Source organism: Apteryx rowi, unplaced genomic scaffold, assembly GCF_003343035.1.
Source record: "Apteryx rowi isolate R43461 unplaced genomic scaffold, aptRow1 scaffold_84, whole genome shotgun sequence".
Taxonomy (NCBI): domain Eukaryota; kingdom Metazoa; phylum Chordata; class Aves; order Apterygiformes; family Apterygidae; genus Apteryx; species Apteryx rowi.
In genome coordinates this window covers 2121184-2145326 of record NW_020451138.1, presented here as the reverse complement: position 1 = coordinate 2145326, position 24143 = coordinate 2121184, and the positions used below count along the sequence as shown (strand labels likewise).

At 37.7% G+C, this 24143-nt stretch overlaps 1 protein-coding gene across 2 annotated transcripts in view; it reads right to left on the bottom strand.

Moving 5' to 3' along the window:
• Window positions 1–1741: 1741 nt before the first annotated feature.
• The window catches only part of RIMS1 (regulating synaptic membrane exocytosis 1), a 354268-nt gene continuing 331866 nt past the window's right edge, over window positions 1742–24143 (bottom strand). The window contains exons 1-6 of one of the 2 annotated variants that reach the window (XM_026089989.1): window positions 11148–11168; window positions 10916–11043; window positions 6452–6564; window positions 3553–3654; window positions 2319–2458; window positions 1742–1960 (exon numbers count right to left, since the gene is read on the bottom strand). In XM_026089989.1, coding sequence (XP_025945774.1) covers window positions 1742–1960; window positions 2319–2458; window positions 3553–3654; window positions 6452–6564; window positions 10916–11004 — 663 coding nt within the window. In that variant the 5' untranslated portion in view covers window positions 11005–11043; window positions 11148–11168. Of the gene's footprint in view, window positions 1961–2318; window positions 2459–3552; window positions 3655–6451; window positions 6565–10915; window positions 11058–11147; window positions 11169–24143 lie in introns of those variants that run through there. The other variant, XM_026089988.1, reaches the window with a different exon arrangement.

Here is a 24143-nt window from a genome sequence, read left to right as displayed (position 1 = left end):
AGAATAATTCCGACATGTTGAATAATAAATAGTTCACTTGGTGCAGGCAGTATGTCTATGAATTAAAACCTAGTGTGTACACAGTTTCTACATGTGTTACAGCCCCACAGTAGGAATCTACACCAAAATATTTATTAGAAGGAATTTGGTCCGTACTACATCACGTTTTCCATAGGGTAAAAAATAAAGTCCATCTATAGACATTTAGCACCAGACTCACAGACCTAGCCTGGCTAAAACCTGCAAAATGTCTATAAGAAAAATGGATGGCTTAGATTTCTTGGTTACTTCAGTATAGTAATTACGAGCAAACTGTACAAGTACATGCAACATACAAGCTGGTCTATGTGGAACTAACATACATTATTAAATAACCTTTTTCATTTCTTTTTACAAAACGTGCATGCAGCTTCGAACAGTTCCAAGTCATGCTGCTCTATTTGTGTGATCACAAAATTGAATGGCCTGTAAAAGGAGGGGAAACATATCAATGCACCTGCAGAGTCTGCAGTTTTTAGCACATTTACAGAAAATCACAAGGGATTTCAAGGCCAAGAACTCAAACGAATAAAAAGCAAATTGAAATTTGACTTYTTTTTCTCCAAAAAGTAAGATATCTTGCGTTAAAAAATCAAGCCTTGTGCTTGCATCAAAGAAATGTAAACTAAAATTTGATAAAAACATTAGTAAGTGCAGAATATTTCAACTGGAATTTCCAGTGAAACATTGAACAACTCATACCATGCTCTATCCAGGGCAGACAAGTGTGTCTGAAGTGACACACATCAGAGAAGCCTGGGTACAGCTGAAAGTGTCATATGCTCAATCCATTCCTGGTCAACATTTTGGGAAGTCAAATATACATTTATACACAGAAACGTAAATATTTCCTCTCCATTTCTAGGAGGAAAATTCCATTACCAGTAACATATTCAATGTCAAAATTATGACTAAAGCTGCTTTTTACCAGTCCCCAGCATTAGTTGCAGAATTCTTCAAAATTCTTCCATGCAAAACATCATAAACATAAAAGTTACTATATATAATGCAAACGTATCTGCTTTTTACAAAGAAAAAGTGACACTGTGATGATTATTTATTTTTAAAATATAACCTTGATTGGTCATTTGCTCTGGATTTCCACATGAAAGACTTTGAAGTACCAGAACTGAGAAATAATTTGAACTTGCTGGAATAAAATTGTGGCTGTTGAACACTTTAAGCAATGCTTACAGAGATATACTTCAGCCCTTTTTTTGTTTGGTTTAGAAAAAGAAAGGAAGGGTCTCTGTTAACATTGTGAGGACTTCTACAAAACTAACAGAATCACATGGCAAAAAAACTAGTGGAAGTAACAAGTACAGAAAAACTGCTGAAACACCAGGAAGATAACACTGCTTGAGGGCTCTGTCAAAATGTGAAAAATACAACATTGTTAACAATGTGAGAGCTTCCAGTTTGACTAATTTTTGACTTGATTTGAATCTAAAGGTCCCCCTCTCTTTTTTTGGATCAATATAAGCATCAGTGACAGTTGCTAATAGATTGACTGTATGTATGTGATACACCTTTATTCTGTCAGTTTAAGCCATCTTTTAGCAAACAACTCAGACATATTTTTGGATAACTACTACAAGCAAAACCAGAAACGATTGTCTCTCTCCAACAGTGTTTTTGAACATGTGAATATCTAGTTCCAATTGTTATCCTGGGTGATGTTTTTATTAGACAGCACCTGCTACTATGATCTAATGCAGGGAGGCCCAGCTGAACTCTCCAGAGATGACTGGGAAGCCCTGCGTGTCAGGGGAGTCAAGGTTGGATCCACTAGTGATGAAGGCGGAAATAATTTATACCAGCCTATTACCACACTGGACAGATCAAGTTCCTCCAGAAGGATCTGGGCAACTCCCATGAAGCATTTGTGATCCATTCGGCCATAATCTCCCCAAACTATTACCTGTAAGAACAGAAATGCAGGTTCAGCATTGTCCCACAACCTGTGCTCATATGTTCATTCCYACTGTATTTCATTATGTGTTTTGTAAAGAAAATATTATTCTTAAGAGTGAATGATTGCTCCTTCCTGTGGGAAAACCTAATGGCAGGACTGGAGCAAGAGTCAACAAAAGAGAAATGTTTAATACAGCCAGACATTTCACAGGTCTGAAACCACAAGCCACAAGGATGTGTTTGCTGGTATTTATAAAATCAAATGCTAAGTGAGTTGGAATGGGGTTAGTCATATTGCTTAAACTTAAGTAAATATGTATGTGCTTACTAAATGATAGCCTAAATGGGATTAAGAAGCAACTGACCTGAAGGACTTTACCCTGTGGACTTTCATCAAAAAMCAGTGTCTGTTGGTACAAAGGATCAAGGGTCTTCCGTGCAATTCTTGTCTTCTTCTTAGCTATGCATGCTCCATTTTCCAATAAATACACTTTGACATAGGGAGCTGCAAACAGAACATCATGAATTTTATGTTTGGACATAAAAACTTCTACATTGCACTTCTGAGCTGGAGGACAAATGCCATAAAAGGAAGTTGAGTGGAAAGAAATGACACACACTATCTTCGCTATATAATCTGAATGCAACTACCTTCATTAAATAAATGACACAGAACATAAGAAATCAGTTTGATTTTTATAAACCTTGAATTTAATGATCCAAGATGTTACTAATAACAATTCTGTTTCATGTCTGTCAATTTAAAAACACTTTCCTCTGCCAGGAATTAGGTGTCACTGTTAGTTACTCTGAAGTCTCTATGTATATCTAGGGGTCACAGATATATCAAAAAACCCCAGAAGACTGATGTTTCATTGAAAGGAATGTTAAAACTAAGACATTCAGATAACAAGGGCATTCATTGCTCTTTCATTTTCAGCTCCTAAGGAGGTTATAAAGTACCATTTTGGCAAAATGCACTCTGAAAACAATTGTTCCAATTGTTTTGGTAAGCAGCGGCTGTGGTGGAAATTATAAATCTCTTCTAATAAAGATTTTTGTAAATAACTACAGTTTCAAAATAATTTTCTTATAAAATGATACAATATTAAATCCCATTCTTTATAAAAATTATTGGCACTGGCACTGGTGCAACCTGCTATGTTGAAGCACTGTTGTACCACAGAAGACCATGGCATGTGGCTCTATCACCCTGCTTGTTCAAACCACTTTCATCTGTTTCCATCTCTTATTTTGATGAGGAAAAAATGCAAAGGACTTCTTCAGCAAAGCCTCTCTGAGAGATAAGATTTGCCTAGGACATGCAGAAATACTTCTGCAAAGATTCCTTCCAGAAAGCATATTGAGTTGACAAAAATCACTCCTTGAAATGTTGCATGCAATTAATACATGCAAGGTGGTAAGAAGTGAACGTAGATATAAAGAATATATCCATGCATGCMCCCATTGCTGAAAAACAAACCAAACTAATGCCAATGTAGTGATAGCTAACGAAGAGCTCAAAGGTCTCCAATCCCCAGTTCATCAGCATATTTCATATTCTTGTTTTACAGTCATATATTGTCTATTTTCCCTTACCTGGTGTCGACTTGGAGCCAGGTTTTTGCGTGAGGCCTCGGGCTCTAATGACTTCTACTTCTAATTGGCCCTTTTTATCCACCATTCCAATCTGAATATCACCTGAGAGGGAGAAGAAAGAAACTCACATTTAGAGAAGAAGTATGGCCTGGGGGATAGGGTGTAAGAAACACAAAGACTAGTTTGCTGTTAGTCTGCTGGGTGCTGTTGTCACTTCTCCTCCTTAGTCCTTACATTTCTCCATCCTTAAAACAGGAATGAAAGATGCATACTTAGGAAGCACTGTGCCCTCTTGGTGAACAGCTTATACCAGAGCTCAGTATTGATGTTCTGATCCAGGGAGGGGAAGAAGTTTTACAGCAATGCTATGGTATCACCACCAACCTTCTGATTTTGCATGGGTGAACTATGTGGAAACTTCCTACCTAGGACCACTGTCCTTGTGGGCCAGTCCCTGACATGCCCTGCCCTGAGAGCAGTCTCACTCTCATGGAGCCTAAAGCCCAAGTTCAGGTTCAGAAATCCACTCAGCTGGAAGTTTCTGCCTCCAAGCTGAGATGCAGGAGCTGACAGTATGAACACTCCTCATCTGATGCAACAGGAGGGACAACGGGTGAAACAGGCTAACTTTGTAAACCTCAGTAATTACAGTTGTGTGACGGGATCCCCAGTGTAAGGCAGACTGATCAAGCAGATGAGGCACAAGGTCATAGTACAGCTTCAGAGAACGATGTGCTGCCCTCCAGGAGCTCACAATGAGGTCTTTTCCTCCAAAGGTCTCTTAACAAGTGCAGGGGTGATGATTTCCCCTGTTTTTATCAATATTTCACACCCATTTTGGTGGGAATAAAATCACCCAACATGTTCAAAAAATCAGCTGCTTTCTCACACAGACTACTGAGCAGCCAAGCAGCTGTCTCACTAGCTGAGTTCTGACGAACGACATTTCCAGTTACAGCTGCAGAAAAGGAAAACTGCTTAGTCTGGGACCAAGCACTCTTCTGATCAGACTAATAAAAGGCAAATGAAGAGAGAAAGCCTTAACAATGGGCTGATGCTCAAAACGCCAGATCTCTTTAGCTTCATATATAATGGCATCAGCTTAGACTCAGAAACACACAGTATGACATATGCAGCTATATGATACTTGTCCAAATTAAAAAAATAATCTATATCARTGACACACCTGGCTTTGATTTTATATATTATATATTTGATATGCAAACCCTGAATTACTAAAAAAAATCCCAGTATAGGCAGTCCTGAACTACAGAATTTGGGGCATCCAGATTTATAAACACCACATTTTGAAATTAACTGGGGATGAGATTTTCATGTGCTTGTCTAACAGTGTATTGTAGCAGTGTTTATATCTTGGTACTTGAGGTATGACAGAACAGCAAAGAAGATTTTTTATCTATCAAATTTTGCTTGAATAAACAGAATTCTGTGTTGCACTAAAAATAGTTCCTAGGAAAATTCCAACGAACCATTTTGAGAGTGCGCCTCAATGTTGCATATCCGAATAAAAACATGCTACAGGCAGACAGCAGGGGGAGCAATAATACAAACATTTTCAGATCATCACCGACTAAAGGATGTCACATGAAAGAGCTTCTGAAAACTGCTAAGAAGCACCACTGAGTGCTTTTKGGGGGCCAAAACCTTGCTTGAGCCTTTAGTAAGAAAACAGCTCTAAGAAGTGGAAATAAACATATTACTCAAGTAATCTGCAGGAAAATATTTACACAGGAAACAAGATTAAAATAAGAAAACAGATGGAAAAAATCTAGATCCTTATATATGTGGATAATCCATASTGACTGAGACACTTAGATTTTTATTAGGTGAATAATGTCACAAATATCTTCTCTTTCAAAATAAAAAAATGTATGTATTTATAAAATTTGGTGCTTAATAATGTGCTAGCCAAGCAGCAGCTATTTGTGCTTTATGGAGTACTCAAAGCATTCTCAAGAAAGTTTCCTTTTCATTCTGCTCATGAGTTGAGAGGGAAACACCCTCTTGTGTGATTTTTCTTTCTGTCTTTCTTTCCTTCCTCAGAAGCGTCTCAGCGGCCCTTCCTGCACCTGATCTGAGACAACTTTGCTGAAGCATTGGCCATTCATGAGTTCCAACATGAGGAGTACGTTCAAAGTAGCAAAGATGAGAAGAACTCCACACTTTGCACCCTAAACATGTAACATTTGAAGCATATCTAAGAATTGCTTACATATTCATCAAACTCTTCCAAAAATACTTACACAGTGCTATGCTGCTGCACAGCTTATAAACTTATTCCCTATTTGTAACCAGTGTACAGTTAATGCTACTATAGGGAAATCCGGACTGGTTTGGAATACAGAACAGATCACAGACAGCCCCAGGCGGCTGCTGTGAGAAAGGATTTTGTCACTTTCATTATAAACACTGGCTTTATCAACAGCTGATTTTTGGGCACTGCAAATGTGGGCTGAAATTTCAAATCCTGAGGTTACTTCAGGATGAACTAAGCTTGGACGAATGCAGCATTTGGCAAGAAACTGTCACATCCAATATAATCTGTGGCAAGCAAGCATAAACTTTGAACTGCTGAGATTTGGCAGTAAGCTAAGATTGGAGAAACCGCAATAATTGTGAGTGGGAAGGAAAGCGCAACCCCTATTTCAAAATGCAAGTAAGATTAGCAGGCACCTCACCTATGAATCAAATATTGTTTTTCACCTCATTTTAGATGCCAGTGTGCCAGCAATACTAGTGATCGGGGACAGGACATTCATGTTTAAGGTGAAGGAAGTCACTGTGTAAAAGTTTTTCGGCTGCTGCMGTCTGGCAGTGTGTATTATGCTTTAGTTAATGACTATTACTCATCTAACATAGGAGAATGTATTATTCTTACCCATGGCAGGGGTTGCTAGTGTTTGTCGGCCTACTAACTGTGCAGGTCCAAGTCCGTCGAGGAAATCACTAAATTGACTGTCAGCACCCAGCCGTACTCCAGGGAATATTAAGCTGAAGCAGAATAAAAGCTGGTTAAGCATAAGTACAGTAATAATTCCTTTTGTCCTGTAGTATTTTCTCTAAAGTACTTCTTATACAGTGAAAGCAGCTCAGGATATGTAACCACAAAGTGTCCTGCAAAGCTAGAAACAAGCTATCTCCCGTGGACCCCAAAGAAGTATAGTGAAACTTCCACATATGGAACCAAAGCAGTCCACGCAAACATTTCTTGCCAAGGAGTTCTCCAGGAGCACTGAAGAGCCTGACAGGTGAATAAACTATGAGCAACCTTGTATGAGAAAACAGAAAAAAACTCACAAGATTTAATAAACTTACTGAGTTCAAAATACAAGACTATATATTCTGCTTGAATACACAGGCCATGCAAACATTTTATGAGATGCTTCTGGTATTTCACATTGGTTCCTCAATTCAGCTGATTCAAAAATGTCAGTTTTAGAATTTTTATGCATTTCTTATAATTTCTGCATATTTCCCTCACTGCAGTTTTATATGGATAGCCAATTGCGACTTCCTGAAATCACACACACAAACAGAAGATTTCACTTGGTCAGGATTTTCTGATGATCTTCACTATGGGAACACTATGAAACATATTTGAAATTCTAGCAGACAATTGAAAAGGGTAGTATGCTGCATATTTGTATGTGTTAACTTGATTTTGGTCTTCTGCTATGGTTTTCCAGTTATCATTCTTCATTTAGTCCAAATTTACCTAAAATAGGATTTCAGGATTTCAGTATCTTTGTATGTTTGAAGAGCTCTGTTTCAACTGGTATTCATCTCAAAGAGACGAACTGGAATCCAGAAACGATSCCATTTCCTCAGCAATCAATGGAGTATCAAATTGAGTCTCTCCAATATTTACTCACATTAACATGAAGGTTTGTGTACAGTAACTTTACTTGCAACTATGAAATATGAACCCATCAAAAATGAGAATGAGATCTCTTTGCCTGTTCATTTTCTTCACCTTTCTTCCAGATTCTTCCCTCACTCTCACCCAGTAGAATTGTCCACTTCTTCCCCTTCCTTTTCCAGTTTCTTAGTCCCTACTTCCTGTTAAATATTTCCATTTGCTTTTGTCCATTCAGGGCTCTGCATTTCTGCTTGCCCTAACTTTCTGCCTGTGCTCAGGATAGTGGGATACTGCTGCTGTCAGCCATTCCACTAGGAGAAATGGCAAAGGGCTGCAACAAGATTCAGAAGATTCCAGCCTTTCTGCCAAAGCAAATGTGTCACAAGAAAGAGTATCTTTTTCTTTCTCTCCATTTCATTTATAAGGATGAAGGTTATAAAAGACCAAATCCAAATCTATATCCCATAAATGGAGAAATGCTGACTGCACATCACTCAACACTGACATTTCTTCATTCCTGAATGCTTGATTTAATTTGTAATACTGTCTTATCTCTATATGTACATCCAAACACCATCTACATCAGTTAGGATATACAGGGAAAACTCATGTATACACTAAATCTGATTGTTGTAGCTGTTTAATAAAGCAGTTAAACAGGCAGACATTGCTACTGTGGATTAAATCCAAAGGTAATAATGCCCTAGCCAAAATATTCTGGTAGCCAGATCTTGATGCTAATCAAGTCTTGCCAATCAAGTAGGTGCCAATCCATCTTTCAGGACACAAACTGAACCATAATACATTGGCACAGCGAACATATGCTTCTTCAAGCTGCTTTCCTCTTGTCATTATTACCTGTCTACCATAATGTCAAGAGTGAACAGCACATGAAACACCACTCAGCCAACTCAAATAAAGTTCTCATTGATTTTGATGGGAACCTCACAGGAGACAGGAATAACCAGGCAAACAGCTTTGCTATTCGAATGTAGGCTAAGTGTGAATATAAGGCACTATTAAAAATGGATTCATGGTCACACTGAAAGTAACATCTAATGTTAAAGGTGACATTTCTAAAATTTCTAAATAGGTCCAGAGGATGGAGGGAAGGAAGGAGAAGATTTTAGGATCAGCTGCTGCAGTGTATGTACCCCTGACTATGTGATGTAGTTGTGCAGCTTTACCTCCACCTTGCAGTTGCATCTAGTTCTCATTCTAAATATAAGCCAGTGATGCACTTGGAGGAAGTGATTATACAGTAGAAGCTTGTTTCATTGGTTGTCTTTCTTACAATGCTTTATACATTCTTCATGGACTCTTCATGGACTAAATCCAGAGCTGCTGTAAACTTACACTAGTCTACCAAATTGCAAGCTTGCAGAGCACCTGACATTCAATCTCAAGTAAAATCACAGAATCACAGACAAATGAAAGACCTCAGAAAAGTCTTCTAAGCTACAAAGCACACTACCATAATGAACACATTCCTCTGGCTTGAGTCATTATCCCTTTTACCTGTGGCTTTCTATCCTGTTCAAGGAATGTTTTTCTTCAGTGCAGAAAGATACATTTAACTGTTTACTCTTCAACCCAGGAAGTTTTGTTACATGCTATCTGCCTTCTTAGGCCCATCCTCTTGGGGTTCCCATCATATTCACTGTTAGATAGTGGTCTTCTTTTCATGTCACTGTTTCTTTGCTCTTGCCAGGAATTGAAAGATGGATGTGGAGATCAGGGACAGTGATTAAGGTTAAACTCATGCTAAAATTGGGTTTGGAGCCAGAAACTAGTTGAGGTTTACTGAGGGCCAGGAATCAACCAGAAGAGATGGGAACTCTACCAGACCAAAAGTCTGGGACAGAAATGTAATCAAAAGTTAGGGAATTGGTGCCAAAAGTATGGATCTGAAAGGCAAGCCAAATGTGGTCAGATGATAGGAAATTTATCGTATGAAAGAACTGAGAGAGGTATGGAGGCTTGTCAGAGGCAGAATGGGTGCTGGGACAGTGGAGGTGGGAAGCAGGCATAGGAGCTGAGGAGGCAGAAACAAGGCATAAGATACAGGACCAGCTTATGACAGTTCACTTTAACTTGAATGTGGACCCTCTTTCTAAGGATTCTTTTCAAACTAAGTCTCAATACACATGCCCAGCCTGTTACAGACGGCAATAAGAAACAAGCACCCTGTTTACCTCCTGGGCTTGCTCTCTTCACTGCCTTGCCCAGAGGCTGGTTCTCAAGTCAACAGTTTAAGCCTCTACTTTGCAGTACCTGCCCTCTAGATGCCTGCTGGGACCTGGCTGGTCTGGCCTTGCCAAATGTGCTCACACACTCTGAGGGTGGAGCACGGGATTAGGCTTTTTCCCAGAAAGGGCCCTCATCTTCAGTGCTGGGCTCCCACCTCTCCCGTATAGCTGACCAGGGAAACTGGCCAGTTCCCAGCAGGGTCCAGTTTATTGGGGCCTCACCATGGTGACTGGTGGCATAGAGACCAACGTAGAAAGAGGAAGGATGGCAGGGTGTAGTGCAGAAAATGACCTATTGTCTGATGATGGAGAAATGGAACACTATAGAGCTCCTTGCCATCATCATGGCTACTCTGGCTCTGCATGCCTCATAGCCCTTACAATACAAAATCCACTAACAATCGTGGCAACAAGGTAGGCATACAGAAAGATGATGCCAAATAAGTCCCAATCTCTTTTTTTTTTTTTTCTGGTCTACAAAGCAGATTTGCCTACCTCCTGTTTCCACTTTTGTATGAAGCAATCTTCTCACTTCCAAGAATTCTCTAGTGACCACAATACATTCGCAAACAAGGTAGAGTCTCACTAAGATCTGTGGCTGGAGTCTGGAGGAGGCTGGAGTATTCATGCACATTTTTGTGCCAAATCTGCCTTTGTTTGCCTTTCCTACATACTTAGTCATGTCAGCAGTGAATTAAAACAGCTGCCCCATTACCCACAGTTGTGTGCCTGATTTTAGCTGATGGTGCAGTTGGATGCTGGTTTTAGAATTCTCCACAAGAGAATTGGACTAACTCCAAGCTAAACTTTCTTTGTATACAGTATTACTGAATGGAGTTTCATATCACAGGGGTTTACATACAATATCTGAAGCTTAACTCTGAATTAATCCAAACATAATCCAAAGAAAAACTACTCCTATGTTTTTCTTTGAATAATATGTTCTGAATTTAGTTCTTTCTTGGTGAACAAAATACCTCAGTGGATGGCAGGCAAAATGTGAATCTCTAAGAAGTGCTCTCTCAGTTTCAATTTTCAAGAAATTGTCTACATGCCTAAAATAGTTCAGTTTTGCAAACATTTTCTCAAGAGGAAGAATTGCTATCCCCTTATTCAAAGCAAACCAAGTCTGGGACTTCTATTCACAGACCAAGTTTTCTTACTAATATTTCAGTAGTTTTCTTACAAAGACAAGAAACTTTTCCAACATTATTCATATTTTAATGCCACTTACTTGCCCTCAGAACTATAACTATTTATGCTGCCATCAGTGGATTCCCGACTTGGCTGTCGAACCATACGACTTCTCATTTCTGCTGCCATTCCTGTCTCTGTGCTTCTCTGTATTGTGCTCTTTAGCTTCTTGTTGCCAGCCTCTGAAAGCAGAGAAAGAGAAGTGATGGTTATAATGACAGTCTAGCACAAAACCTTTCCTTATAGCTGTTCCCTAACAATGATGATCTGACTTGACCATTACTATTCAAAAATACAAACTAAAAAAGATTATTCTGATCAAAGAAGGAATGCCCCTTCTTCATCTCCAAACTGGTGATGGTTTCTCTTTTAAAGAGAACTGAAGCCTGAAGATCTTTCTTTGGGTAAACTGTTAGAAATTAGGTATGTTATAATATCCTTTATACAGTCAGAATGTAGACAGAATGGCTGTGATAGTGTTTGCTAACCGCATACTTGATATCTCTAGCCACCTTGTTAGTTCAGCTGGATGACCACAAAAAAAGTTAACTTACAACTCTCACAGAAAAAAAATAGAAAAAACCCTTCATGCATTCAAYAGAAAAATGTTAAGTACTAAAATGCTTAGCATCAGAAATAAAAGATGTGTTTTGATCCAGCAAAATCTTGCTTTTCACCTCTGAAATTCTTCAAAGTAAACTGTGAACTTTATGTAACTTCTGATCTTAGCACTTTCTAAGCAGAATTAACTCTGAGAATCCATTTGGAAGATAATGGCCTTCACAGAATCTAGGCTTGCAACTGAACATTATAAAGTAGYGTAATTCTTGTGAAGTTATTTAATGACTTGATCCATTTGGAAAAGCTTCCATCACACAYTCTTTAAAATTAAATTTGAGTTCCACTTGGAAAATTTCAAGTTACACTTGAGCAAGGAGAGGTCCCAGCCCATTCCAGKGGTAATTCTGAGCTCAGGATGCAGTGGCTGATTTAAAAACAATTTGTTTATTGCACGGGGAAAAAAAACATGCTTCTAAATGATAATGATCACTCTGAAAAATGTTTAACTGAAATATTTCTAGCAAAGTCTCTATGTAATGTAATCACATGTGTTGACTTCAGACTCAGTGTCCTGTTTGTTTTCATTCAACTGGCAACATTATTCTTTTTCAGGAAGTAGCAGATTTGACAAAGTTTCACATAAATGCATGCAAAACCATTTTTCAGTGTTTCTCCCACTCATTTAGGTGCTCTTTCATTCACTGTCCCCAAAGTCTCTATTTCCCTTTCACAGTCAGCTTAGGGAAATACCTGAAAAATAAATGCCTCTTCCACCTCCACCTGCTGTGGAGGCTGAATTGCTCTGAAAACTTTTCCACTTTTCTGTTTCACATAGATATAGTTATGTTTGAGGCTATGACAAATCTTGACCTCTCTTCACATTAAAGTCACAGATTTGGTAGTGCACCCTGTCCTGCCCATGGCTGAGGATAATTAAAATTGCTGCGGAGAAGAGCTGGCCTGCACTCTTTGGGTCTGCGGAGCTGGTAGAGAGCAGGAAGAAATCACACAGGGGACAGCAGCTCTCCCTCTGCATGGGTTATCACAATAACCTCTTTGGAGCTATCAGAGAGACAGAAAACATGGCCAAAATGCAAAAGAAAGAATTTGTATATTGGGCTAAGAAGAGACACAGCCACAGCAAAAGTAGCTGTGGTTTTCCTTTTAGGCCTTCTGGACAGTGGGTTGTATGTCTGTGGCCATCCAGCAGCAGAGACTCAAATGTCTCTGAATGGAAGAAATCAGCTACGTCCAGGACAGCCGTAGTTTMTTCACTCCCTTCTGAGGCCAGCAGCCCCGAGTTTTTGCTGTGGGCAACTGAAATTCATCCAGATTCCTGGTTCTCAGTTAGCTTAAAACATACTATTCAACATCTCTAAGTATGAAGCAGACGAGGCTACACTCCTAGACAGCATAGATGGTTGTGGAAGGTATTTCCTGCAACTTAAGTGATTCTAATGCAGAAAATCAGAGCATTATATTTTGAATCCCTAACCTTTAAAACAGATGATGTGTCCAGCACATCAACCTTGAAATGTGAGCTGAGCATCAAAAATGAATGATAAGGCAGACCAAGAAGTATAACCCACATGCAGAACCCTGTGACAAAACACTAGTCTCATATTTTCGGTAGCTACGCATTTGCCACCCATGTTGTTTTGTGCCTCTCTCTGTCTTGCTGGGACCTGCCTGAAATTGCCTGCTTGTTTCCATCTGTTCCCACAAAGGGGGTTTGATTATGTGTTTCACCCCCTGTATCCTTTTCTGGAGCCAGTCAGATCAGGCAGCATGACCAGATAGCTAAAATATAGTAGAGCCTGAAATGCAGGCAGCCAAACAGGGTTGCCTTGAGGACTGTGAGCATTCTCGGATCAGGAAACAGGAGAAATGAGACACTGAAGGGGGCTACAAGCTCATCACGAGCTTGGCACAAACTGGGGAAAGGGAGTCTGCTCTGGGCCACCTGGACAATGCTGTGGGTGCAGAAACTTAGCAATTACAGCCAGGTTGTTAGGAAAGCATAATTAAAAAACATATTCAGAAAAATAAAAATCACTGAAAAAATATCCACTGACTAATTTACAGAAGTGAATATTTTAGGTCTGAGCCAAAACTGGGATTACAAATTAGAAGCACTTTGTTATGACAGAGTAAGTTAATATTACCATGGGTAGCATCAGTGTTGCTGCTTGAACATACTTCTTTTCACCACAGATTTCAAATGTACAGACGGTGAAGTAGGAAACCTTGTGCATGGCCATGTGCAAGCCTAAAACCTTATCTTATTATGTTATAAATACCAAATTTTCTTGTTCGGGATACTTTACAAGTCACTGTTCTCTGTCTTACTGTACTGGATTCCACTCCTTTTTTTCTCTTCAACATTTTTTTTCAGGTTGAAGATAAAAAGAATTGTCTTTTGCTTCCTCTTGTAACTGCTAACAGTATTCACAATGTTTCCTGGAAACATCCACAATGTTTACTGGGAAAACTACACAGCCCCCTTGTATATTTTATTTTATAATCACAGTCTTAACATTCTTAATAAAATCAGAAATATAACATAAAAGAAACCCAAGACAGAATGATAAAATACAGAATGAGTTTTATGGCATAAAGAGAATTGCCTTTACCCATGACTAAGAAACACGCATTTCACAGATTTTTCAAGTGTTACACCAGTCACTTATACACATCATATTTTTTTAATCCACTTATAGCACAAAAAGAAAAGAGAACAGTTTACCTCACTGGTATATTCTTATAAGCTTCTCAGCAAAACCTAGCTCTGCAGCAGGGGTGGTTAGAATACAGCTGAATTAGAAACTGGTCTTTGTTACTTCTTAAGCCCCTCTGGTACTGGTACAAGTCATTCTGGTGTACAACTTCCAGTCATACCTTGACTGCACAATGAAATGCAGGATYTGGACAATTACCAGTCTTTCTCCAGTTCTTTATAATGTCTGTCTGCTTAAAACTTTCATTTTCATCTTGAACTATTTTAAATCTAGCACTTATGTGTATACCTTTGAAACCCTGTCCCTATACAAACAGTACAGATTCGTAAAAATATTTAAGTTCAATATCTATGCTATGATATACTGAGAAGATTTTCATCTCTTGTCTGGATATGTACTGGAGAGTGCTTGTTCCAGCTCCTGATTTTTATTACTGTTTGATATGTACAATTAAGTTTTATAATACATTACAGATATTTGCCTGCACTATGTAAATTACACTATATTCATCATGCAGACTGAAGATAAACTGACTCGATAATGAATACCATTTAGGGGCAAAATTTACTCCAGAATGGCCTGTATGCTTCGATTGTGTAAAGCTTTCTGTGTGCAGAAATGCAGATTAATGTGCATAAATTGCTTCTAAACACAGTTTAACAGCTACAAATTAGAGAAAAGCTATTACAGAGCAATTGAGATGGAACATTTTGGCAGGTTTAGTAACATGCAAAGGGATCATAAAGTAACCATCTGCAGCTATAAAATATTCTTAGTTTGTATGCTTTTTGCAGTTTATCAATAGCCTTGTTGTAACACCCTTGCTACAACACACCGATGAATGTGTGCACTTTGCTGTTTCACTCCACCTATTATGAAAACAGCCTGTCTAGTGATTCCTCTGTTGATCTGACAAGAAACTTGTTCCTGTCCCTGGTTTTCTCAGACAAGAATAAATTAATGAAGATCCTGATCTATGTAATGATGAAGAGCAAAACACAAGTTTCTTAGTGCATTCACTATCTTAAATTTACACAAAATACCAACACAATTGATATGTTCCACTTTCTGTATTTCCAAATCACCTCGAAGTATATTAACCAGGAGCAAAACACTGTTGAAAGCAGAATTATACTAGCGAGAACAAGTCAGTGATTGTATCTATAGAATTAGGATGGGCTACTACAGATACATCAAGGCTAACTTTACGGTGCTAAAGGCATCCAGTCCAGAGAGCAATCCCTGGGTCCCAGGACAAAGAACCCAAAACGACTCATATCCACATTGCTCTGGGGCCATGACTGCCCCCAATGAAGGCATCACCCGGGCTTCCTCTGGGCCCCATATGGTGTCCTCAGACATAACCACTATATTTTGCAGTTGTTTCAGTTCAGTGAGTGTGAAATAACAGGAGGGGCTGTGTCACAGCCTGCTGGAGTAAAGCTTTTATCGTGTGATGCCAACAGTATGTATTTCATGGGACAGGGCTGGGGGCATAAGGGCATGTGCCAGGACACAAGCTTGGTGGCTTAGTCAATAGGACTCTGTTAGCAAACTGCATAGAACAGAAAAAGCCAAATCCGTTATGGTCTTATGCATACTGAGTGACCATGACCAGAATCATACCTGAGGGCAATTAGTTGCTTAACACCAAAAAAAGATCTGGGAAGCAAATTTACACACATGCAGCACCTATGCCTGACCTGGATATATGGAATGGAAAATTCATGAATGGCTCAAAAGAACACCAAGGAAAACAAAGCATAGACCATTGCTAAATCCACTAATGAAAGGTGATAATAAGCAAGGTACTAACGCTAGTGTCCTTGCGTGACTCAAGGGTAAATGATTCATTGTATCAAGCATGCTCTTGCATGCAGAGAAACAAGCCTAGAAGGACTGCAGCTCCAAGCCAGCTCTGACCGAAATATGGCAGCACCGTGACCGTACTGTTGGTTCACTGTGTGAGACATCAGCAAGACTATGCCAACTAGCATATTAAGGTTCACCCTCAATTCAAAGAAGAGTAACAAGAACAGCAAAGCGGCACACTGCCTTCTGGCCACTTCTGCTGTGTTACCGACTTTGCAGCCTCCAATTTGCCTGGCTGGAGACCCGCTGAGTTAGTTGTTCTGCAGCATCCCCCTCACTCTGCATGTCAGACTTCTGAACAACAACAAATCGTATTTGCACATGAATCAGCAAAGCGCCCCTTGGCCTGTAGTCCTAAAACAGGCAGCAAAAGAAGGGAAGAAACAGTTTAAATGACATTTGTTCCTTTTATATGTGTACACCTCTCAGATGGGCACAGTTCATCTTTGATCTCAAAGCTGAGATCAAAGATAAATAGTAAAAGAAGATGACATTTAAATATAAATGTTCCCTAGACTTTTTATCCTACAATGATCTGCAGCATTTTCTATTTTGCCTATTCTGGCATACTCTCTTGATTCATATAATGTTGTTTATAGAAAGACATCTGAAATATTCCAGTAAATGGCTTTCAAATGTTTCCTCCAACACTGTGTATCTCACAATATATTCAAAGAAAGCAGAATACTGTTTATATTCTGTAGAGTTTGATCCTGAGGTTTAAAATCCAAATATAAAGCATCATGTCTTTTTTCCTATTTCTGTTTACTAAAACATATGCACAAGTAAAATTTATACTATTATAAATAACAAAACCAATAAATTAATGAATAAAGTTTTGAAACCTTCTAGAAAGAATGCTAACCTTTTTAAGCTGGGATAAATTATCAGGAGTTTGAAAAGAATTGCATTTCATAACAATATTAGCAAATTCACACATTCAGCTGGCAAACTAGTTTCATTCCCAACAAATATCTTCAAGTAATACAAAAAAGACAATGTAATTAATCCATTAATATAGACAATATTTTTTCTTAAATATTTGGATGCAAACAAAGGAATAAAAAACACCAAACCTAATAAAAGGAGGCTTGACTGAAATGCTATTAACAGTTATGTTAGTGCTTCGATTTTCATTACTGAGCCATTTGCAAAATGTATGGCATTTTAGCCAGTGCATTGCGGAATCTCAGCCTTTGGTTGCGTTACTCACTCAAAGGCAAACTTGCAAACTCAAACTCTTAATAGTTTAAATTTAGATTTCAAAGCAAAGTAACTTTAGTTACCCAACAGCTCCTATTGATTTCTACCAAGCTGAAGTAGTACTTGGTGAATAGATGACAAAAACTGTTTAAGCTCCATGTTTAAAATAAGAAAAAAAAAGTAAATAAGAACCTGAAAATAAGGCCACTATTTAGTACCTAGCAATGGACTTATGGCCTCAAAMCTTTAGGCAACTACCTTTCCAAATCCTGCGTCCTTAACAAAAGATGGTCTTGGTCATATTTGACTGAAAAAAAATATGTAAAAACAAGCATGTGGTTTTATATGATTTTCCTGACATATATGATTTTCTCATGTCAGGGAAAAGAGCTGGGTCTAACTGTATCAGACACATGTATCTTAAGGAAAAGCATGGATACCTGCTCAGGAGAAGTTCACTTACAGCTTCTTAAAATACTAACACTTTTTGTCTCAAGGTTTTTAAATTAATAATTTTGGCCACATACTTGTTATGAGGTGAAATGAGCCACTCTGTCAGGCAAAATGAGGCAATCAGTGATGATGTATGGTAATGAGTTTTTACTGCTGGGATTGCTAAACAGTCTTTATAAACATACAGAAATAACATCATCCTAATTTTCTTATTCACATACATGGAATGAGCTGTATAAATTTAGAATATGTAAATGAAACTGATAATATGCATACATGCCCAGTTCTTCAACTCTTAAAGCCTATTTCAATGAAATTCAATTAGTAACATAACAAAGTCATGTTTTCAACAAATTATTTCCTACATAAACAGTTTATAAAATTTCAAGCACTCATTTTCTCATATACTCATTGGGTTTGTTATAGAATGGTGAAGAAAGAGACATGGAATGAAATGAGCAGCTCACAAGAGCTGTTTGCACTTCAACATTAACATTTTTAGAGCAAAACATAGTGTTATATTATCACATTGCTTATTGCTGGCTAACCCTTACAAGAAAACTGGCATATGGCGTAGAGATACCATTTGTCCACTTAAAGGGTGCTGGGACACAGATGCCGGTTAGAGCCAGAGGGGAACACAAAATTGGAATACAGAAAAGTCAAAGAGATTCTTCAGATAAAGCAAAACAAAGTTTTATTTCTTTAAGGATGTAAATATACTTAAATAACCACATGAAGTCCTGAAGTTGTTTTTGTTTATGGAGAGCCATAACAATTTTAGTATATTTCTTTGAGACTGCTTTTTAAATAAGGGTAGAAGCAAGAAAGTAAAACACAAAATGATTTCAAATCAAAATTAATACCAAGTCACTCAGTAAAAAGCCCAAACAAAACCTCAGGAAAGTGCTCTATCTTCCTTAGCTCCCAGGAGTGCAAAAATGTTGAACATACTTCAGATATACATAATTCACAGTTACAAAGCAGCATTTATAATCAGAAACATAAAATAACAGTATGATTACTAAAAAAGAATATCTTATAAGATGAGATGACCAATAAGATAATTTTTAAGACATCACTAATAAGACAACTTATTAATTCTATGCTTCTTCAAAATTTCCTGAAAACTATGTGATGTACATAATGGAAACCAAAAGTCTAATTCTTTTAATAATATATATAAAGACTGTAAGTTGAAACGCTAACAAAAACACTGCTTGCCAAAGTATTTTCCAGGAAAAAAATATTATATTCCCTTCTGTACATTTGTATTTGAGTAATAACTCAGAGCTAATTTAATGAAATAGAACAGGAATCACAACACGTTACAGCTTAAACAACAGTTCTCTTTTTCCTCAGAACTTCCATTCTGCTAATTGCTTGGAATATTCTGTAGCTCTTCCGTAGTTTGATTGTTTAAACTGCAACTTTAAGCTTTTCTAGTTGTATTTAATCACTACCAACATCTCCAGTTTGCTATTACATTTCCCTTTAAAAATGTTTCTAATCTGCCTTTAGAAATCATTTCTTGTATATCAAATCAAGAGTATCAAATTGTTAGTTTTTTTCTCAGTGCCTGCAGCTTTGCAAAGTTATAACCACAGATTAACACACGCTGCTAATTCAAACTAATACAAAGGCTCAGCACACTAACACACAGAAAWTACAGGCTTACCTCTTTGGTTTAAGCAAAATTAAATGTCAGCTATGATATAATCCTTAGCAAGCAGTCAGCACCTAAAGAAGCTTCACYTTTGCTTAAACGTCTTGAGTTGTTTCTGGGTAGAATAATCTCTGGGTTCCTCCTTTGCCTCTCTCTCTTYCTCTTTCTCTTTTAACCACTTGGCACTGTAGCTCTGGGAGGAATGATCAAGTTGCTTCAGCCACCAGTTCCTTTTACAACCGTGATTACATTATAGGGCCTTGGAGTGAAAAAGTACTGAACTACCTGCCAGCTAATATTTCATAATATATTGCTGAAAGGTTCAAAAATTCAGTCAGCGGTGTATTTTCTTGGGATGTGTAAGTACAGAAGAGCACAAAACATTCTTGGCAACCTTGTTCGATGCATTTTTTCTAATATAGTTGTTCAGAACTAGATCAGTAGAGGCAGATAAACCCAGAAACATATTTCTCTATCATGTTGAATTTGACTCATTCTGCATGAATTTTGGTATAAATCCACCCGAGAGATTGCAAAACTGAGAAAGCATCATCAACACTCATTTACAGTTACATTGCAAGAAATCTTAGTGATGTTATTGTCTTAAAGTGCCTATCTGTATTTTGAAAATAGTATTTAATTATGCAAATACTCCTTCCATCTTTAAACTYCATTTTGAGGGAGGAAACAGACTTTGCTTTGGGGTTGTTTCCCTGTCAAGTTATTCAGTTTCCCTCACACTAAATTCTAAACATGTCGTATGTTTTCCTCTGGCAATTGGTTCTTTTTAAGAACCAAATAATCTAACTCACTTCAAAAAAGCTTGGTCAAGCATTATAGGGTTCCTCTCACTCCCTTTTACAAAGTAAGAGGAGGTGTCCAACTTAATGTACTGAAAGAACATGTCTTTGATTTCATCACTGCTGATACATACTGAATTAGGATATTAGGCCAATTAAAGACAGAAGGGGGAAAGGAAGCAAGTTAGCATTTGTCAAGCAAAAAGAAGACAAATTATTTCAACACAAATTATAATGGGAAAATAAAAAAAAACATGTATGCAATACATTTCTCTCTTATGGATGTTCAGTTCAAGTTATGGTACAGTTCTGAAGATTTAAAGTATTGTAAAATTATTAATGAGAAAAGTGCCATAAATTATATTGTGGATTTCACTTAACAAACATATAATAAGACTTTTGATTTCAAATGCTCTATAGGTGACTAATAGATTTAAAATCCTATGCAATAGGGATGTGGTACATCTCAAGTCATGCCTACTCAGAAACTCCTAGGTATTTTCTTTGTATAGGCACAGAAGTTTCCCAAAAGATTGCAACAGTTAAAGCAGTTTTTATCTTCTTGCTCTGGAGTACACATACAAAAATGATGTTCAGAACACTACAGAGAAAGGATTGTTCACAAGCTTTGTATGATGTATTTAAAAAAAAAAGAAAAATACAACCAAATGGATAAAAGTCATCTTCCAAAGTCCAATGGCATGCTAGGAGTGAAACGTTTGCATTGCTAGCCGCCAATGCACACACATCACCTTTGCAAGGGACATGCTGTCAGCACGTGTACRGAAAGCACCCTGGACAAGGCTGGGGCCCACAAGCAGTTTAACATGAAGTTGGTCACTTCTGCCAAGGGTGCAGGAGGGTTTCCCCACTCAGGTGTCTTCTCTAAGCCTGCGCACCTAGTGGAAACTTAACAAAGGTTCACATAAAACCCACGAAGGGAAGGCTTTCATGCTGTATGCTCCCAGAAGCCCCCACTCCCATCACAGCCTTTCCCCCTTTAGGTTCCTGCTCCTTGTCCCAGGAAAAATCATTCCTTATATTTCTTACTGGTATTACCAGGAATCTTTTCCAGGATTACAACTGTTTGACCTGCTCTTCTGGATCAGTAACAAAAAGGCTCACCAAAAGCTTGGCTTGTTCCTTCACCACTGCAGGAAGAGAGAATTCAAGCTCATCTGCTTCTTGAAATATTAGCCTCAGACTCTCAATAGGGTAAATTTTTCTGAGCAGTCTGCAAAATACTGAACCTGAAAACTACTTCCTTTAAACTTTCCACATTCCTAAACACAAGTTTGCATATATCATCATCAGTGATCACATGGACATTTCAGTTACAGTAAAATACAGCAATGCTCTTCTTCATCCAAAGTATCTACTTTAAGGTTTATTCTGCTTTTGAACTTCAAAACTTCATTGCATTACCTCTGAGTGCTGTTTGAAATATAAATATATAAAGTCCCAAGCAAGCTCTGTTGTGATGATAGGAAGAAATAACCCCTCACTTTCAAGGTCAGCTGAGGTAACAGCTGCCAGAAGAGGGGCTGAAAAGCCAGAGAGGCTCCTTCTTTTGCTCGGCTAGAGCCCCAATCTGTTCAATGTCAGAGTTGGTGCAAAGTTTATCTTTTCATCAGGTTTTTATCTTAGCAGTAGTTAGGACAGGCAAGTAGTGAGTGAGACTGTTACTGAATATTTCACTTGTAAGACAGCCGCTTCTGGCATTATGTTCAAACTGTTTTACATGAGTTACAATAGTCAGTATGTAAAAACACCTACAGACTTGGGCAATGGGTCTGTGCTAGATAAACACTGCATAACTGGAAGATATAATTGTTCCCTTTGTGTTTATATTATTGAAAGTGGATGACTGTACACAAAGACTCAGTTTAGAGACAGACCGTTCAGCCAAAGTTCTCAAATAGATGCTCCAGAATAACTCTGCTAAGAAATTGTAAGCTTTACATCCAATATTGCTGGTTTATGTCAGTTATCAAATATGCACTGAAGAAAACTCTGCTGACAAGATGCAAAGGTGCTGCATACAGAAACCAGCACAAAGAATTACCACAGCAACAGTACTGCTTTGATTGCAATGCAAGGTAGGGCAAAATGTGAGATAGAAGGGTTTTGTTTTCAACACCTTTCCTTTTGCCATTAAAACTGAATTCAGGTTATTTTTATAGTTTCCTATGGCTGCCCATTTCTCATTCTTCTCAGTTCTCCTTTCTGGGTTGCAAACCTTGCTTACTGAGGAAGCACTGTCTTTATTTAAGGCAAAGAAGATGAGACAACAGCCAACAAAAAAAGAATACTTACACAAACAGAAGAGAAGCTCTGTGTCTTCTCCAGTAAATTATGCTAAATTTTCATTACAAGGCAAGATTTCTTTATTGCAACCGGTGGCTTGTGTGATAATACATTTCTGTGTATAATTCATCTGTTACAAACATGATAAAAAGCTAAGACAAACATAAGGATGAGAATTAGCAATATACTATAAATTAATACTTGAGAGTATCTGAATTACAGCCAACAAATTTAAGCAAATTGTTTACCAAGTTTTAAAGCCCTTTCAAAACAGGCAGAATGAGTTGAAAAAAGAAAATGAAATGGTGCTTATATTGCCTATTTTTTATAGAAAAACCACCCCCCMAAAACAACCACTAGCTATTTATGAAGTGAAAATGCTTCCAAAGCTCTACATCAACAGAAAAACAGGTTTACTTGAACTGCAATTTTTCAATGCAATGGTGCAGGTATATTAGTAAGTTCAATGATTAAATACACATTTGTTGAACTASTGTGACATCTGCAAATGTTGCTCTACATATGCTAATACATACCTGTCATTACAGTACAAAATGAAGCAAATTCCAATACTTTCTAACTATTTAACAGGCCATTTTCATTCTTCTACATTATGTAAAAGCAGAAGCTGAGATTCAGGACTAAATTTTATTGCTRTTTGGACATAGAGGGCACTGACAAACATATCACAAAGAAAGAGATGGAAAATGAGTAAACTGGAAATCAAAATTGCATATGAATATCAGCACCAAAGAAAATGAGAAGAGGTGGCAGAAAATCAAACAGCTGCATATGAATGGAAACTTGCAAATCAGTATCATCCAAACAAACAAAAAAATCTACAGTTATCCTGAACTACAGATTTCAAAGTCTGAATTTACTTGTCTGTGGCATACAGAAGGATGGCTCCCAAATGAAAATATAATAAGCCAAACTTATTTTCATGGTGCTAGGCTTACTCTTGATTAAACAGGACTTTTTATTTACCGCATTTTTTTCTATATCCTGGCACAGAATAACTCAAACCAAGTAGTACTACATCCTTCCAGAGATTTCAATATCTATTAGCTCATAGATGAAGATCATAAAATACAAAAGTAAAACAAACTTGCCTTTCATAGCAGGATTACACCATGGTGCTTGAGTCTTGCAGAGCTAATGGTTTGAAAGTCAGGGTCTTTGGAACAGATGTACTAATCTCTTGTTATCATATATTATACAAATTATTTCAGATAGCTTTTATTTTTTCTTGGAAATGACAGATAAAGCTCTATTTGCTGCTCAGGATTACTATCATCATTAATGAGAGTGCTTCTTTTGGGGTGTGTTCATACTGTGAGAGGTTARCTGGTACTGAATATCAGACAGTTATAAAAATAGCAATCTCCAGCAAAAYACTAGGCAAAAATAAGATACGTAAATTCTATGCAGATAACACATCATCAGAATAAGGATTAAACATAACTGCTGAACAGAAAACGAAGCTTGAGACTGCTATACACAATATGAATCAAAATCACGTAAGGTAGAACATTAGATCAGAACAAGATCTTGCTCTGTCATTAACAAATACTGTTTAAGGAAACATTCATATTTTTTATTACAGCCTCTACGGTATATTACATTTTACAACTCCATGAATAGAACAGAAGCTAATGTGATGGAAAT